This window comes from Haliotis asinina, chromosome 4 (assembly GCF_037392515.1).
Source record: "Haliotis asinina isolate JCU_RB_2024 chromosome 4, JCU_Hal_asi_v2, whole genome shotgun sequence".
Taxonomy (NCBI): Eukaryota; Metazoa; Mollusca; class Gastropoda; order Lepetellida; family Haliotidae; genus Haliotis; species Haliotis asinina.
In genome coordinates this window covers 73,648,174-73,665,788 of record NC_090283.1, presented here as the reverse complement: position 1 = coordinate 73,665,788, position 17,615 = coordinate 73,648,174, and the positions used below count along the sequence as shown (strand labels likewise).

Sequence of the window (17,615 nt, the reverse complement as noted above, 5' to 3'; positions counted from 1 at the left end):
CATTATATTTTGATTGGTTGATTATTTTGTATATCGGGGTCAATTCGTAAGACTAAAATTTGCCGGTAGAAGAAGCTGCTCTTGTACGTTCAGTTATCACGTATGTAACAGTTTTGTTCTTTAGTATCAGTTTCTTACATTTATTTATGAATGCATGGTATGTCTTGGATGCTGTTAATCTGCCTGTCCTGCATAATTTCGCGTAAAACCACTGCTATAGAAAACGGGTCAAAGAAGCCTCCCTCGCGTCGGTAACCCCGCGTTTAGTGAGATTGTTGCATGTGAGATGTGATTCGGGAGCATTTCAGGGTTGATTCGTATGATCATATCCACAAAGGTACAAACAACAGAATTTATATGTCTTACAAAAGACTTCTGCACATATTTTAGGTGGCTATTTACTATTAAGGCCCGGATGTCCTCGTATTAAGGTCAATGGTAGCTATTTATAGCGACAGGTGCTCCCTTGTGTTGACAAAACAAGGCGATTACATTTTCGGACAATTTTTCATTAATATATATTTTTAATAGTCGAATCAAGCAATGTCATTTCTGTTTAGGGCCATTTGTTTATGTGATATGATTTAGCAATTGGACCTCAGCCGTCAATCCATTTTCCTTCAAAAGAGTTGAGTTTGCAATCACGGGTATATTTTGTAGATAAACCATATGGGCTTGTGTATTCTGTTCGTAAGGATGACGTTCAGTGATACGGAAACCTGTTTGAAATTTAAGAAATACTCTGTTTGAAATTCGATAGGTAAAACACCAGTCACATGTTTCATAAGTTTAATTCTTGTTTCAACTGAGAAATACACCAAATCTACATCATGCAGTTAATACAGAGTTTTATTATTTATTTCAACCCAGGAATACACCAAACCTTCAAATGTTACAAATATTACAGTCACAGATAGTTCCAATGAACTGATTATTAAACATTAGAGTATAATTCTGTCAGCAGATGCTTGGATATGTTTATGTTAAAATATCATGAACATATTTGAACTCTGAGACTATACTAGAAAGAAAATGCAACTATCTTTCAGAATGAAATAACAACACAGATGATAAGGCATAAGGATGGTGTTCTGACGATAAACTAATACTTGACCTTGTGATACCTACACCCGTGTCCAACATTGTAGGTCAGAATGGAAATATCAGGCTTGCACCACATTGTAATACTGGCTGTGATAACATCGTGTGACATGTCTGCTACATGTCCTAGTGGATGCTTCTGTGACGAGGGACAAGAGGACCATCTGATGCGTGTTACCTGTGAAGGTAAAGACAGTATTCCTCAGATGAAGAATGTTCAGTCCATCAACATGAGTGCTAACAGCTTGTCAGTGATACATGGAAAATCGGTGGAAAAAACATCAACTCTAAAATTGCTTGACTTGAGTTTCAACAACATAAATATGATTGAAATTGATGCATTAGGGTCTGATGTTGTTCCAAACCTTCTGATGCTAAATCTGTCTCATAATCATTTGACTTCAGTACCCAAAAACATGACATCAAGCCTACAGTATGTCAGACTGAGTTCAAATGACATTGAAATTGTTCATTTGAGTGACTTGAGTCATTTGATAAATGTCATTCATGTTTATCTGGAGCATAATAAACTAAGGGAGATAATCCCGGTTGGGCAAGAGGATGAAAACAGTGGTGATTGCTTGGAGAAACTTGAAATCCTGTCATTTCGTAATAATTTTATTGAAAAAATTGACAAGACAATATGGAAATGTGTAAATGGTGTGACATATTTGTCTTTCGCTAACAACAGAATACAAACACTTAAACAAGATGCATTCAAAGGATTAAGAGGCCTGAGGTATCTTGACTTGACTGGCAATAGAATAAAAACTATTCACCCTAAGACTTTCAAACATTTGTGGGATTTGAAATTTTTGTCACTATCAGGGAATTACATTGAAGATATTCCTGATGAACTCCCTATGACAGAATGGTTTGATATCTCCTACAATAGAATCACTGAGGTGCCTGAAAAAAAGAAAGCATCACTTTATCCGCAAGAAGTATTCCTGTTTGGGCAAAATCCTTTGAATTGTGGATGTGAAATGCTTTGGTTAAAGGAATTGTTCGACACAAGAGAATACCAATTGAAATTTCTTGATGTAGAAGCTGACAAATTTATCCCAACTTGCTCAACTCCCAATCATCTCCATGGAGACACTTGGGATGTGCTGGCCAATGAAGCTTTCGGTTGTAATGAGCCTCTTTCTGGAGCAGCCAATGAAGATGAAGATGACAACTTGCTGTGGCGACTGAAAGATATTTCAGTCAGAGTTACAGAGATAGGGGACACTTACCTTAAGGTTGAGTGGGATTCAGTAAATATTGGAGTGCCGACAAAGGAGAAACATGTCATTGTGTTTAATATTCATAAATTTGGCAGAAAGAAACATCGTACCTCGGTTTCGGTACATCCCCAAGTGGGGAGGTATGTTTTGAAAGCTTTAAGTCCTGCCACTGGGTATATAATATGTGTGACAGTTGTGTCTGAGAAACTGCATGAACCAAGGATTGCGTACAGTTCTGATAACTGCTTGGAAATTGTCACAAGGGAGACAACTGTGACCGAAGTGTTTTGGATGTGGGAGATGTTATTAAATCCAACATTTTATCTTTCTGTCATAACATTGTCAGTGTTGGTCTTGTATTTTAATGTCTGGTGAGATGAAAGGCAAAATAAAGTTTCATGTTACATGACGGGATGAAGAGTCGGTGGTTTTAGAATTATGCCCAACTTTATGAAGTATGGTGTACAAAGTGCAGGTGTTATATATTCAACGTGGTGCAAGTAAAGGCATGGTGAAAGTAAAGTCAATATAAAGTTTCTTGGAGGGCAAAAGAGTCTATGGTTTTCAATTTAACTCCAAACTTTGTCATGTATATGTTCAAGATGTTGGGTACACATTTTCACATTTACGTGTATAGAGAGGTGATATGTCTTTCTTTACATTATAAATTGATCATATATGAAATTACACTTTATTGCCCTACAAATGACCATGAATTCAAATGTATTTGATAAAGAAATCAGTTTGTCAAGCTGCCAACATATCAGATACATAATATCTGGCATGTGATGTAATATGGATGGCTTGGTTTGGCAACAAGGATCTATACAGAGAGTCTGTGAGTTTGATCTCTCTGTCACTGTAAGCATGAAGCACACCATAGAAAGGTACAACAGAACTAACAGTGTCTTTGGTACAAAGTTAGAATGTCTGATACTTTCAAAGGCTTTTGAACATCATGTTTGACAAATCTGAAAGTCAATTTTCTAATTACCTCTGTCAGTTTTATTTCTCCTCGAAGAAGATTATATTTTTACAATGACCTTGAGGTGTTGTCAATGAAAAGAATGGGGTTAAAGATAGTGGCATTGTGATACCCTCCACATTTCTGATGGGTTGTTATGTTGCAAGGTCTTGTGCACAATGAAGAGAGTGATCGCTTGTCCAGTAAAATTTACAAATGACCGGTATTTGAAATGTGAGCCGGTCACAGTGTTCAGTTCCGAAAAAAGCCAGCAGAAACACTGCCGAGCATTGTTTTCATTGAGACCGATGGCTACACAACAGCATCCTGGTTGTTGGAGAGTGGCCTGTACATATTGAGCCTTGATCAGACAGTCCAGTGATTGATATTGTTACTAAGCAACTGTGAAAGCACAATTGAATCACTGAATCAGAGCCACTTGATCCATTTGACAACCTTGGACTTTAGTTTTTTCTCAACCATAAAGACCCAGGATAGAATAGGTCTAACGTAATTGGGTGGTCTGACTGGCTGACTTTGATGACATGTCATTGGTTCCAGATTCCACACATTGATGCTCATGCTGTTAACCACTGGATTGTCTGGTCAAGGGTTAATTATTTACAGACTGTTACCTTATAGCTGGAACATTGCTGAGTGTGGCGTAAAACTAAACTTACTCACTCATGTAGTTTTTTCATATCTACTGCAGCAAAGTGGGCATAGCCATTGACTTTGAAAACTGTTTATTTTTGGAGCACAGGCTGTGGCCTACTCAGTAAAGCTTTGCGAAAACTTTGTGCATGGTGGGTTATCCTAGTGGTTTAAGCATCTGCTCATCATGCTGAAGACCCACATGGGTACAATGTGTGAAACCCATTTCTAGTGTCCCTAGTGTATTGTTGGAATATTGCTACAAGCAATGTAAAACCTTACATGCCCTTGTAAAACAGCTCAAGCAGGTACTAGACTTGTTCCTGTGGCTGTTATTTTTATGTTATTTTTATCATTACTCCTGAATTTCTGCACATTTATTAGCCCGGTTAGGTTTGGTGCTTATTGTTTTTACAAAAATTGTTCATGAACTTTTGCAATTTGTATAACTGGGTGTGAATGATCGTGTTATAATTTTATGAACTTTCATTATGCACAACACTGCTATTGTCATTTTTATGGAATGCTTGTTGAGGAAAATCTGAAGAAATATTAAAATTATTTTTGCTGTTATGAATTTTTTGTTGTCATTTTTTTTCTGTACTTTTCTACATTGCAGAATGTGGCACTAAACAAGAACCAAACTAAACTAAAAAATTCACTTTTAGTATGTGTCTGCATGAAGGCAGATGTACATTTTGAAACTTGTGTGTTACTTTCTTTTTTTGAACCAGGGACCTTCCAAATCTTGCATTTTTTGGAGTGTCATTGATTGGAAAGATTTCTGTCAATATACTGACAAAATTATGTATTGATATATTGATGCAGATAATGACTATGAACTATGTTAGTTATTCTGTATGTCATGTTTTTCTAAATATCAAGATTTGCAATTAGTCAAGTTAATGCTAATTATCAGTATGATGAACTAGGCTAATCCAATATATTTTTTAAATTGAATTTTGAATACCTTTCCTGGGTCCTTATCCATGGTTGTCATGGCAACAAATTTTAAGTATCTCTATCAAAAGTTCATCAAAACTATGAGATATGGTGACATACATCTGTTAACGCAAGACCTATGATATTTACTTAGAATCCCATAATATTCAGTGTATCCTGAAACTCTATAATCTTTGCATCAGTATACCATAGGGATATGCAGTGTTGGCTCAAGAGAGAGTTTTGGAGTGTTTTGACTCCTCAAATTCAGTGAGGACCCCCTCTATTTTACATCTGCCCATCTATTTAACATTGGAGGGGGTCCAGAAACATTATTTTCATCAATTTGGACCCACTCAAAAATTTCACCCAAATCTAACACTGGATATGCAGAGATGCCAACCGTTGCAAAAAAATTGTATTTGTTACAAATTCTGGGGGGAAAATACGATATTACGACCATGTAGTAAATATATATGATTTTTAATTATGTGTCTACACAGTTTTTTTGCCTTGTAAATAAAGACAAAAATACAGCGTCGTTTATCGGCTGATTGACTTGTGTATATAACTTTTGCAACCAGTTTGTCAAAACCATATGGAATACATCGTAAAACATCGTTAACATTGCAGACAACAGTAGATGAAGGTATGTTAAGGCCTGTTTAAGTTACAATAACATTATAATTTGTTTCAGGTTAGTCAAACAGTTGGACACGTAAAAGTAATTGTGATGAGTGTGTTACTATTTTTTTCTCCGAAATATTTTTATTTGTGATGAATACTATTTGAAGCAGATGGGGTTGGCATCTCTTGATCTGCATTGCAAACATTCTTATTGTATGAGGTCACGCCCTTTTTTGAAACCACATTACTGATCTGCTGTCTTCCAAAAAAACACTTTTGAAAACATCCCTACTATGATATTGCTAAAAGCAATGTAAAACCATAGTCACTCATGAAGGAACGAACGATTTAGCCAGTCTACAATTGCTTTAGCTGCCACAATTGTTAATTTGAATTTATTGTCACATTCTTTTCAAAATATACTAATATTATATCCACAGGGCAAGTGACCTCAAGAAGGTAAACTTGTCCTGACTAATTTTCCACTTGCCCTGATTTTATGACACATTGCGTGATGTTAATGTTTACTGGACTATTTATTGAAAAGTGATAATTCCACTCTCTACTTTATTATTGTTGAAAACTTTAATAGCTTCATTTAGAGAAGATATGAAATGAAATCCGAGATTATTTGTAGTTTAAAACCGTAAGTGGAAATTATCTAGTAGTCCAAGGACAAGTAAGATGCCATTATTTAATTGCCAGAAATGAAAACTGACTTGTCACGGGTGTCAGGCAATGGGATTTTTGAACCCCTGTATATCTAAGACTAAATGTCAATTCTACATTATGGGTTTTCAAAACAATATTTAGTGCATTGCAATTATTTGGGAGACGGTAAGATCCCTTAGATACATTCATTTCAAATCCAACCATGTTTGAAAGGCTCACATACTAATTGTACCTGCAATACATACACTCAGTGTACAAGTTTGAAAATGAGATTTTCCATTACAGCTTGCTTGTTCATGAGATTTGCATTCAAAGGAATGTGACATACATTTTTGCTTTGTTGCTCAATTGTATGCATTGAGGGGTTGTCATCAGAGATGGCGTCTACAGAGGTAGCACAGTTGACTCAAGGTGTAACAAGTGGTTGTGTCGACTGAAATCACTAAGACATGCTAAAGGAGTCCTAGTTCCACAGAATGCTAGAAATTCTAGCAGACCTCTACACTATATCAATGTCATTTAATGACCTATTGCCACTATTAATGCTGTGGAAAGGATCCCTGGTTTGTCCAAGCTATTGTTATGAGTTCTATTAAGATTGTTGCTGAATTCATGAATTCGATACAAGTATAATATCTGCATGACATTATTTCCATCACTACGGTGCTTTAACATGAGAACTGATGTGCCATGATAAAACTATAATGCTGTACAAAGCTGTTGAAACAACACTTACGTTCCATTCCACTTGCCCAGGGGTGGTGGCGTAGTCTAGTAGTAAAAGCATTACCTCGTCATGCCAAACCTGTGAAGATCCAGATTACTGATCTTCATTAACCCATATGACAGCTGGAATATTGCTGGGTGTGGGTAAAACTAAACTCACTCACTACACTCAGGATGCAAATGACTCAAATTTGATTCCCCTCATTTGTACAATGTAGAAGCTCATTACTGGTGTCCTCTGCCATGATATTGCTGAAACATTGCTGAAACATTGCTAAAATCAGCGTAAAACCAGCATGCTTGCTCATTCAGTTTTACATACTGACCTGGATCAGAATCCACTAAAATGGAGGTTTATTGATCTCATCTTCATGAAATCACACCATGTGCAGTATTGTGCAACAGAAATATTCTTCAGTAGCCTTTTGTATAGCATGACCCAACTCCCAGTATGATATTACAGTTTTGTGTTAATAATAGGAAGGTGAGTTGGTGTTTGGTTGATGTGTCTCAATCCCTGAACCACATCAATTCCCCAACAGGAAGTTTTCTCTGCAAATGAAGCAAGTCTAAGTTCCTTCAGGTTACGTGGGTTCATTTGTTACTATCAACATTATAAATATTCAGAAACTAGACATTAGTCTAGTGTTTGGGGATGGGGGTTTCATATTTTGCTCGCCCATGGGTGACCTTCACTTTCTTTTATAAATAAAGCTTTTGTAAAATGATGAATTATGAGTTGTGACATCACCCCCTTTACCCCAATACCTTGGAAACCATTTGTTCCTTGTCACATTTACTTGACGTCCACACATGTTAGCACCCCTACACACCTACATGTTTCAGTGACTAGTGTCTATATTTACAAAACACTGTGTTTAACCTCCGCGTTTGTCCTCATCTTGATCCAACTTCATACTTGATGTACAGTGAGTATTTCCTGGTGTCACGTATCTGTGTGCTGATAACAGTAACGCCTTGTTCTGTGTGTCAGGAGTGTTGTGAACCGCCTGTCATTAACAGATGTGGTGCTGAGCAATTTACATTTTGCTTCTTGAAGTATGATATTTTTTGAATTGTTTGATTCATGTTTGTTGTCTAATGCCGCACTCAGCAATATTCCAGCTTTATACCAGCAGTCTGTAAATAATGGAGTCTGGACTAAATAATCCAGTGATCAACAACATGAGCATCCATCTAGACAAGGCAATGAGATGTTGTATTAACAGTCATCAAGTCTGACCATCTAATCCAAGTGGCTGCTTTTAATGCCAAGCATGAATGTTTTGCACATGTGATGGGCTGGTCAACTGTGGGAAAAACTCAACAGTGCACAGCCCGAGTCCCAGATACGTTTTACTAAATTATAAAAAATATAGTTAAGAGGCACAGGCTTAGATACTGATTCTTGGTCTCTCTGTCTCTACATTTTGCCTCCCTGCACCTCACTTCCTGTTAAGTTTCATAAATAGATATCTGACAGAAATCTCAGAATTGTCCACAGGTAATGACATTGTATTTGGGAAAAGCAGTCAGCTCCTTATATTCAAAAGTTTACAAGAATAACACTTGTCACCCACAAAAGTGAGAACACTCCAAAACAGTTGTACTAATTATATACAAGTTGAAGAGCAAACATTTTGTATGGCTGTACTTAATCTGTCACGGCTGCAAGCTTCCTTTGAATATTACATCGATGCCAGATGTTTCCATGCACCAGGGGGATAACATTACGATGGATATGACGAGTAAAACTCTTGTAATGTCTGCCTAGCCTATACTTGCCAGCTTATCACTGCATTCAGCTCCATTGCTTTGCATGTCAAGCTGAAAGAACACCAGCTGGCTTTAATTACTGGAAACATTTAACAATCTTAATATCTTCACATTACGTTTCATTTGTGGAAATATGGTGGACTAATTATTTAGTAATGAACTGGGTTGATTTAGCACTTCTTGTTTGGTCTGAATTAACGACCAGTCGTCACGGTCAACATTATCATTAATGCTGTCATCCATTGGTTCTGTACTTCATTATCTGGTAAAGAATTTACATGTACGTTTGTCTGATAGTTCATGGGTAACAAATATTGGATGCAAGCTGTGGTAGCTTTGGACAAAAAAAGGGTCAACTGATTGGCCAGTCATAGAACTGAGTTGCACACAGTGTTCAAGGTATTATCTGTGGGAACTGGATAGGAATATAAATTCACAATGCCATTTGGTAGGAATAGATTCCTAGTAGCCTCCTTCTTGGTTTGTCTAGGGTGTTTATTTGTAGTGAGCTCTGTTCCCAATACCCATTCCCCACCATGGCTTCTTTCCTACCCCCATTCTGGGGTGGTGAGGTAGCCTAGTGGTTAAACTGCATCCTCATCACATGGGCGCAATGTGTGAAGCCCATTTCTGGTGTCCCTGATGTGGTATTGCTGGAATATTACTAAGTGCAGTGCAAAACTATTAACTTATTCTTTTCCAGCCTCTTTCTAGGGTGGTGGTGTAGCCTAGTGGTTAAAGCATTTACTCATCATGCCGAAGACCCGGGTTCGATTCCCAACATGGGCACTCTGTGTGAAGCCCATGTCTGGTGTCACACTGCCTTGACATTGCTAGAACATTGCTAAAAGAGGCATAAAACTATACTCGCTCTTTTCCAGACTCATTCTAGATCGGTGTGGTAGCCTGGTGGTTAAAGCATCCTCTTGTCATACATCCAGGCTCAATTCCCCACCTAGATACAATGTGTGGAGCCCATTTCTGGTGTCCCCCTGCTGTGACATTGCTGGAATATTGCTAAAAGCAGCATAAAATTCATTCATTCTAGCCACATTCTGATGGCATAATGCTGCAGAAGCAGACCAGACATGTTGCAAGGGAAGTAAAGCTGTAGCAGTCATTCACTGTTTGTTTAGTCTTGATAGAATGGAACCATTATACACTGGAAACTCAAGGATGCAGTGAGGTATTTCATGCTCTTAGAGGAGATTAGGAACTGTAGGAATAGGACTGATTATGTCATGATGTGAGCTACTTGTATATCAGGCCTAATGGTAACAACCGCTGGTATGTTAATGTCAAATTTCAGCGTTAAAGTTAATCTGAATTTTGGACAGCATGAGCTTGAGCGAACCTAATCAGTCTATCAAGGGCACCAAGTGCTAAAAATGTGTGAAAATTTGCTGTCTAATGCAGTCACTTTCCATACACTGGAATCAACAGATCATAGAAAAGGTCACCTCTTAGAACAAGAACTCATTGCTGTTCCAGCGATAAATCAGTTAAATAGTGATAATAACTCTTGTGCAAATGGCTATAGAAGCAGCCAGAAATACACAGTTAGCTAGGATTATTACAGTTCAAAGAAACCACTAATTTTGGTTTGTTACAATCTAAGTTCATCATAAGCATCTCAACTAAAATACATAGCATGTCGTTTGTGCCACACAAACTTTGTTGTATCCATTAATTAATTAAAAGCAAGTTTGTTATGAGCCTCATTTGTCAAGATTCAAAATTCACTGTTTTTCAAAAGACACTCAGATCCAAAAGATACAAATAAAATATTATTCTGTAGCATGGAGATTGCACAAATTTTATGACAGCAAACAACAAAAGAGGTAATAACAGACAAGTAAAATTGAACGTCCACGTCTGTGGCATGGTGATGCTGAAACTTGCAGTCTCAATGACGGGAAGAAAGACAACTTTCCAAACAGCAACTGCTTGCAGTCTTATCTCCAGGTGAAATGGCCACTGAAAGATGAAGCTGAAACGTTTGCTTGTTCTTTGCATACCTAAACGTCTTTCAGAATGAGAATGGAATGCTTGAATAAAACTGCAGATCATCACTGGAAGTGATATTATATGAGAGGAATATACAAAAGATAGCATGGACCATTATTAATTTTGGTCACAGTGAAGGATGGGTAAATGTACACTATTGCGCTAAACTCCATTCACAAGGTGAATGCTCATAGTGCTAATGATCACAGCACAGCACAGCTCATTACCCCAGATAACCCAAGCTGTGAGGTGCTGGAAGGTTAATAGTCATATGACTTACCCCACTGGGCACCTATTTTCTGCTTGATGAACAGGGGTAATTTTGAACGAACTCACTTGCCTAAGCAAAATAAACTAATGCCTAGTCTCTGAATATATATACTTTTGATAGTCACAAATTAACCCATATGAATTGAGGAGCACAAGGGAGACCAAAACCTGGGGAAATCCAGACTTGGTTCACTGACTGTGAGACAGATTAAAGGTGAAACCACATATATCACATGTGTTTCATTGTAGGGCAGGACTGAAGTCATAGAAACTCTGAGGAGTCAAGCTTTCACACATGGCCACCCATCTGAGGACTCGCCATGCCCAACATTGCTTATCGTGCACTAATTGTAACCTGAGCTCGATGCACAGGATCACACACCATCACATTACTTTCAGATAGATCCAAAAGTTGGTTTGACTATGACTCTTGGGGTAGGGGACTGATACAGGGAGTATGCAGTTCTTCATTTGGACATATTCTTATGCATTTCTGTAATATATCATTTCTATGAGTTAGTTGTATATCCTAAATCCGACAAATACATCTTTGACTGTTTGCCTCCTTTGTGACCAAATTGTACTGATGTTGATTAAGGACCTATGGTTTAACTGAATTGAAATTTTGTTTTAGACTGATGATCTCACTGGACAAGATGGATGCTACAAAAGTGTGGCGGATCCTGGTAGTTGTGCGTCTGCTCAGTGTCTTAGTGCCGCAGTCTGGGTATCTCCATCCGGATGAGTTCTTCCAGACCACAGAAGTTGTTGCTGGTACGTACTGAATTAAAGTGTTCGGAGCAATTGTTACAAACCTCTAGACAGATGAATTACTTATTCTAGACTGGTAACACATGTTATATTTGAAATTACACATTCTCAGTAATGTGCAATCCCAAATTGTTGCGTTGAGAACTGTTTGCTATTTGAACCCACACTGCTGGTGATAAGCTGACTCTGAGAGTGTGGGTTCAAATCTCGGATGAGACACGACCCAGTAATTGATTGCAAGAACATGTTAGATGATGTCCTTGAAGTCCAACTGTCACTCACTATAATGCTATGTCTCTCCATTACAGAAGATGTCCTTGAAGTCCAACTGTCACTCACTATAATGCTATGTCTCTCCATTACAGAAGATGTCCTTGATGTCAAACTGTTAGTCACTATAATGCCATGTCTGTCTGTTACAGGTGATATCCTTGATGTCCAGCATCAGAGAACATGGGAGTTCACATGGGAAAACCCAATCCGCACTATCCTGCTCCCCTATGCTGCTTATGGACCGGTCCTGTTCTTGTTGCGTGTGCTGAATCTTGCCACACCCTGTCTGGTATTGGTGCTGCCAAGGCTTGTCATCTCAGTCGCTGGCATCATTGTCGACAGCTGCACCTTTGACTTGTGCCGCAAGTACAATAACAGAGGCTACACCAGCATGTTGCTCTATGCAACATCCTACGTAGCATGGACATACATGACCCACACCTTCTCAAACTCCATTGAAACCATTCTGTTTTCAGTCTTATTGGCTATGACAAGTGGAGCTTGTTCTACAATGTCGAAACAGAGAAGGGGAAACCAGTGTTCATCTTGTGAAACTGCTCTCATTGCTGCCATCTTGACTGCTGGGATGTTCAACAGACCAACATTCCTCGTATTTGCATTTGTGCCTGTTACTCTTTGGTTGTGGAATACTGTTGCTTCTGAAAGGTTGTTTTCTGATAGGATCAATCGTTTTGTGAGTCAAGTATCAATCATGTCCTTCGTTTGTGCCATGATTTCAGTTGTTTTTGTAGTTGCTGATACATTGTATTTCAGGTACGAATCTGTCCGGCATATCCCAAAAGATCTCGAGAATTGTGTGTTCAGTGACGAGAAGATTGAGTGTCTCAGGAATATGTACACTTCGTACAAGCGATCAATAGTTATCTCCCCTTACAACTTTTTAGTGTACAATTCTGATTCAAGCAACTTGAATCGCCATGGCAACCATCCTTTCTACTTTCACACACTGGTCAGTCTTCCATTGTTGTTTGGGCCGATGGTGGTCTTTGTGTTGTGGCGACTTCTCAAGAACATCTTAAATGTAATGCTCGGTGGATCTCTCAAAGTCAACAGCGACTTTCATCTTGATGATATTTACCTTGTGTCCTGTTTCGCTTTCCCACTTGTCGTGTTTTCGTGCATATCTCATCAAGAACCCAGATTTCTGCTACCACTGTTTCCATTAGGGGTTGTCATAGCAACGAAAACAATGACATCATTTAAGATGAAGAAGTTGATTTTTACAAAGTTCTGTGTGGTCAACTTGCTGGGTCTACTAGTATTTGGGTTTCTGCATCAAGGGGGGATTGTGCCCGGGATCTCAAACCTCCAGAAGAAGATTGCCACTAACAAAGGCGATAGTCACGTGGTTTTTTATCACACCTACATGCCACCACAACATCTGTTTCTCCGCCCAGAAGAGTCAGAATCAAAATTGTACATCTATGATCTTGGAGGAGCATCTTTTGAGAAGCTTGAGAAGAAGATGGAGAACATCAGAACTATTGCTGCTGACAAAGGTGAAAGGAGTGGAATTTGGATCGTGGCACCCAAAACAGTTGTAGCAGACGTGAAAAAGCTGAGCATCAAATATGGTACTGTTGACAAATATTGGCATCTAAGTATGGAGGATCCACCCAGGATGGTAGAATGGTTCAAACGTGAGCTGTCGTTTTCTGAGATTGTAGGTGACTTTAGTCTCGTTGTGGCAGAAGTAAAGTCATGGAAGCTATTCAAAGATGGTGACCAAACTAAGAAAAAGAGTTCCCGTTGATCATATCTGTACTTAATTACCATCAGTACTTCATCCCTTCCATTGAAAGAACTTACTGTTTGTTTACAGCCTCTGATTGTCATTAATAGGAAGATTATTTGGGTATTACACAGTCTTTTTGTGAAACTGACTAAAAAAGAGAATTTAAATGTATGATTTGAAATCTGGTTAGAAATCTGTTTTATAATTATATGAAGTGAAAGAAACTTAGAAGATTTTCTTACAGCTGTTTTAGTAAAATTGATATTAACAGTACATATCAAAGTATTGATTTTGTAGAATTATAAAAAGGTAGTTTTATTTTACAATTATCTTTAAGTATAACGTGTGAGATTGTTTGGGGTTTCTTTTTTATTAGACCAATATTTGTCAACAGGTTATTCTCTGTAGGTTTTCATTCATATTGAAATTAAGGTTAAATTTTGCATTAATCAAATACTAAAAAATGAATGGTGTTATTTTGTATTAGACTTGTTGTCTCATTTGGCACTGAAATGACATGTGTCCATTTACTGAACAATTATTTAATTACCTTGGCAGATAAATGAACATTTAAACAGATATAACTTTAGATATGAGACTTTTTTTGTCAAAACATGGTTACAGATTGGAGTTTGTGTCATTTCCATGTATTTTTCATCCATTAAGTGAATAATTTATTAAGGTCATCCACAGTCATCTCACATACTGTCTGATGCTTTATCAGACAAGTCAGGCCAGTTCTTCATGCGTGAAGTCTCTCAGTGATTTCATTTTCATCAGTAGCCATTTCCTCAGGTTTGGTATGATATAGAAAAATTACTGACACCTATCAATGGACTCTATATAAACGTATAGAAGGTCACACTAGTGCGTTTGGATGTTTTGTATTAAACAAGAAAATGTCATTTGAAAAGAGAAATGACAAGTTCGAAGAATGAGCTCTTTGTCCACTCCCATGACATCTCCAGGTTCAATACAAAACATCTAAATGCACTAGTATGATGTTCTATATATATTATATGCTCAAATCTTGCATTAATCTGTGACTTGATAAAACAAATCGTATTGTAGCAGCAGGGGTTTAGCATGGAATCTGGGATGCAATACGGAATTTGACATCATCCTCATTGCACCACTGTCTTACTAATCTAAGTTTACATGGGTGTATAATAAGAAGTATTACAGGTTTAGTGGAAGTGTGGTCAGAAAGCTGACAGGATGCCATGCCTGCTGATGAATATAGCATGAATATATTGATATGATGTATGACATTTGATGACCATGACACGCTGGCAGCTGTTAGAGAAGAGTTGTGTATTTTAGAGGTGGGAGTGTCCTCAACACATATCACAATCTCCAATGGATCGTTATTGAATATAATAAAGTGAACATTCTTCTGCATTTTGTCTTTTAAGGGAAGTTTGAGAAAAAACGTTTATAAGGACGAAAACATGACAAGTACTTAAGGAGGGAGTTTTTTTTCAGTATCATATAGTACAATATAGTTAAAAATAAGTATGGACATCCCCAACCCCCACCCCTTATCATCCAAATGAACTTCTTCCTGGTAGTGTGTAGATGGAACGGATGTCCTGTCAGAAGTCTGCCACCCGTGAGACATTACTTGCTGTTAGGGAGACGGTATCCAACAAACCAGGTCAAGTACTGCTGACATCATAGCTCTGTTTACATAATAAGGGATCAGGGTGGCTATATTTAGCATCCTGTCATTCAGACTCCTGCACAGTCTATGGTAATGAGTGGGCTCAGGTCATTTACCATATTATCTAACACTGAAAATCAGGGACAGAGGCAGGGAGATACCAAATCTTTTGTTTAGCAGCAAAATTTGAATATATAACTAAAATGTCACAACCAACTGTTGACAGTGGTTAAACATATGCATTTTAACCTGTTTGTGAAAGGTTTTGTGTAGGAGTATTTTTTAAGCATCTACCCAACATCAACAATGACATTTTATTTATCTTTATTTTTTTGCATTGTCTGAGCCTCATTTACAATAGTGTTAGTTGAAAGTATTCTAAATACACCATCCTTCAGTCATAAGAGTGAAGTTTACTATCCATCAGACAAACATTATTATGTAGTTTGTTGAGGAGCATTGTTTAAGATTACCAAATTAGAGATAATTGTCCAGTCAGTGGGGAAGTAGATTGTGTTAAGTAGTTGATACGGATCGTACTGCCCCCAAAGGATATGACTGTTTCACCCACCTCAAAGTATTCATAAATTATGCCAATACACTACCACAGCTATATATGAGCGTAGCAAACCGCATAACTTGTCCCAAGTGATTCACATTGGTATTATAACAAATACCGGCGACGGTGTTATGGTGATTCTTGAGACACAGACCAGGATAGATAATATTTAGGCCAAACTAATGATATTTGTGTTTTGGCAAAGGATCCTCATACAGATCAATTTGTCTTTTCATAAAAATACATAAATTGTTTTCTATTTTTGTAAAAAAAAAAAGAAAAGATTAATGAAAGCTTATATAAACTTTACAGGGCACTCTTGGATTTGTTGCATAAGGCAGTATAATTTGTTGTGGAGTGTTTGCCTTAGACTTTGATGGGAGTTAGGCTCTTTAGGCAGCATGATCAAACTGGTTGTAGGGTTTGAATCCCAAATACCCCTGATGTTGTTTCTAGATGTGCATCGGGATACTCATGCATCTGGTTTATTTTCCAAAGTGGTATTTTGTTTTCTTCACATGTCGACCGTTGTGCATGTACATAAACTGATATTTTGTTCCAGGTAAACTACACTCACGATCACTTATAACTTCATATAGTTATTCAAAGAACATGACTATACAATCAAATCTGTTCTCAACTTCCTGGGCAGTATACGCAATGAGTGGTACACAGTAACTAGTAATGGTTATAGGGTTGTTTAGAGATATGCTGAAGTCAGTAGTTTAGGCAGATTGAAAGCAATATTAACGATAATGCACTGTAGACAGTGATGGTATTCATGGAACTGGTGCTATTTTGAACACAGTTTTACCATAATCGTAATAATCAGAATTGTGTGCTTTTCATGTTATTTATTGCATTTAACATTTACTCGTAGAATAATTCTCTTACTAGTTTGTCTATTTGATGTTGCTGTGAATATATGTCGGAGTAATTCTTTTGGTTTAGAAAAGTTGATGGAAAAAGAATTTCCATAAGATAAAAGTTTCTTATCTCCACTTTCCGGTAGAACAAACGCTTTGTGGCAAGAGACGTTGGTTGTCACAGATCTTTGATAGCTGTGGGACTGAGGTCTTTTGGAAGATATGGAAAATGTTATGATCTACAACAATGAATCAAATCATATTTTCACCTTCTTGGTGGCCATGTGGGAAGGCATTGTCTTATGATGTTAAAAACATGGGTTTGACTCCAAGCATGGTATGTGTGCCATCCATTCTTGGAGTGTCCCACTGTGGATACTAAAATCAAGTCTGTTTCACTGACCACAGTGGTCTCACGTTTTGAAAGTCTCTTTGCGGAGTTGTGATCCTCTCTGGGCTAGAAATCTGGGCCTATATTTTCAAAGCTCTCTTAGCGCTAAGATAGTCGTATGTTAATGTTAATGTATGGCACTTACAACTGTCTTAGCGCCAAGAGAGCCTTGAAAATATAGGCCTTGGGCCTAGATTTTTTAAACTCTATTAGCGCCAAGATTGCAGATCATGTGAATTAATTTTCTTTGTACGTTTCTCCTATATCAAGCTGTCCATGTTGGTATTAAGCAACAGTCACTGACACACTCATCACTCTTAAGAGTGGAGTGTACAGACAAAGTTCATACACAGTTCTCTCCCTTGCTT

General features: G+C 37.7%; 2 protein-coding genes across 2 annotated transcripts; both read left to right on the top strand.

Moving 5' to 3' along the window:
• The first annotated feature begins 19 nt into the window (after positions 1–19).
• On the top strand, positions 20–16,272 carry LOC137281875 (GPI mannosyltransferase 4-like). The gene is made up of 3 exons (XM_067813553.1): positions 20–100; positions 11,603–11,742; positions 12,162–16,272. Exons 2-3 carry the CDS (start codon positions 11,607–11,609, stop codon positions 13,784–13,786), a joined length of 1,761 nt encoding a protein of 586 aa, XP_067669654.1. The 5' UTR covers positions 20–100; positions 11,603–11,606; the 3' UTR covers positions 13,787–16,272.
• Positions 238–4,516, top strand: LOC137281876 (leucine-rich alpha-2-glycoprotein-like). Its single transcript, XM_067813554.1, has 2 exons — positions 238–337; positions 1,149–4,516. Exons 1-2 carry the CDS (start codon positions 320–322, stop codon positions 2,703–2,705), a joined length of 1,575 nt encoding a protein of 524 aa, XP_067669655.1. The 5' UTR covers positions 238–319; the 3' UTR covers positions 2,706–4,516.
• Positions 16,273–17,615: the final 1,343 nt, after the last annotated feature.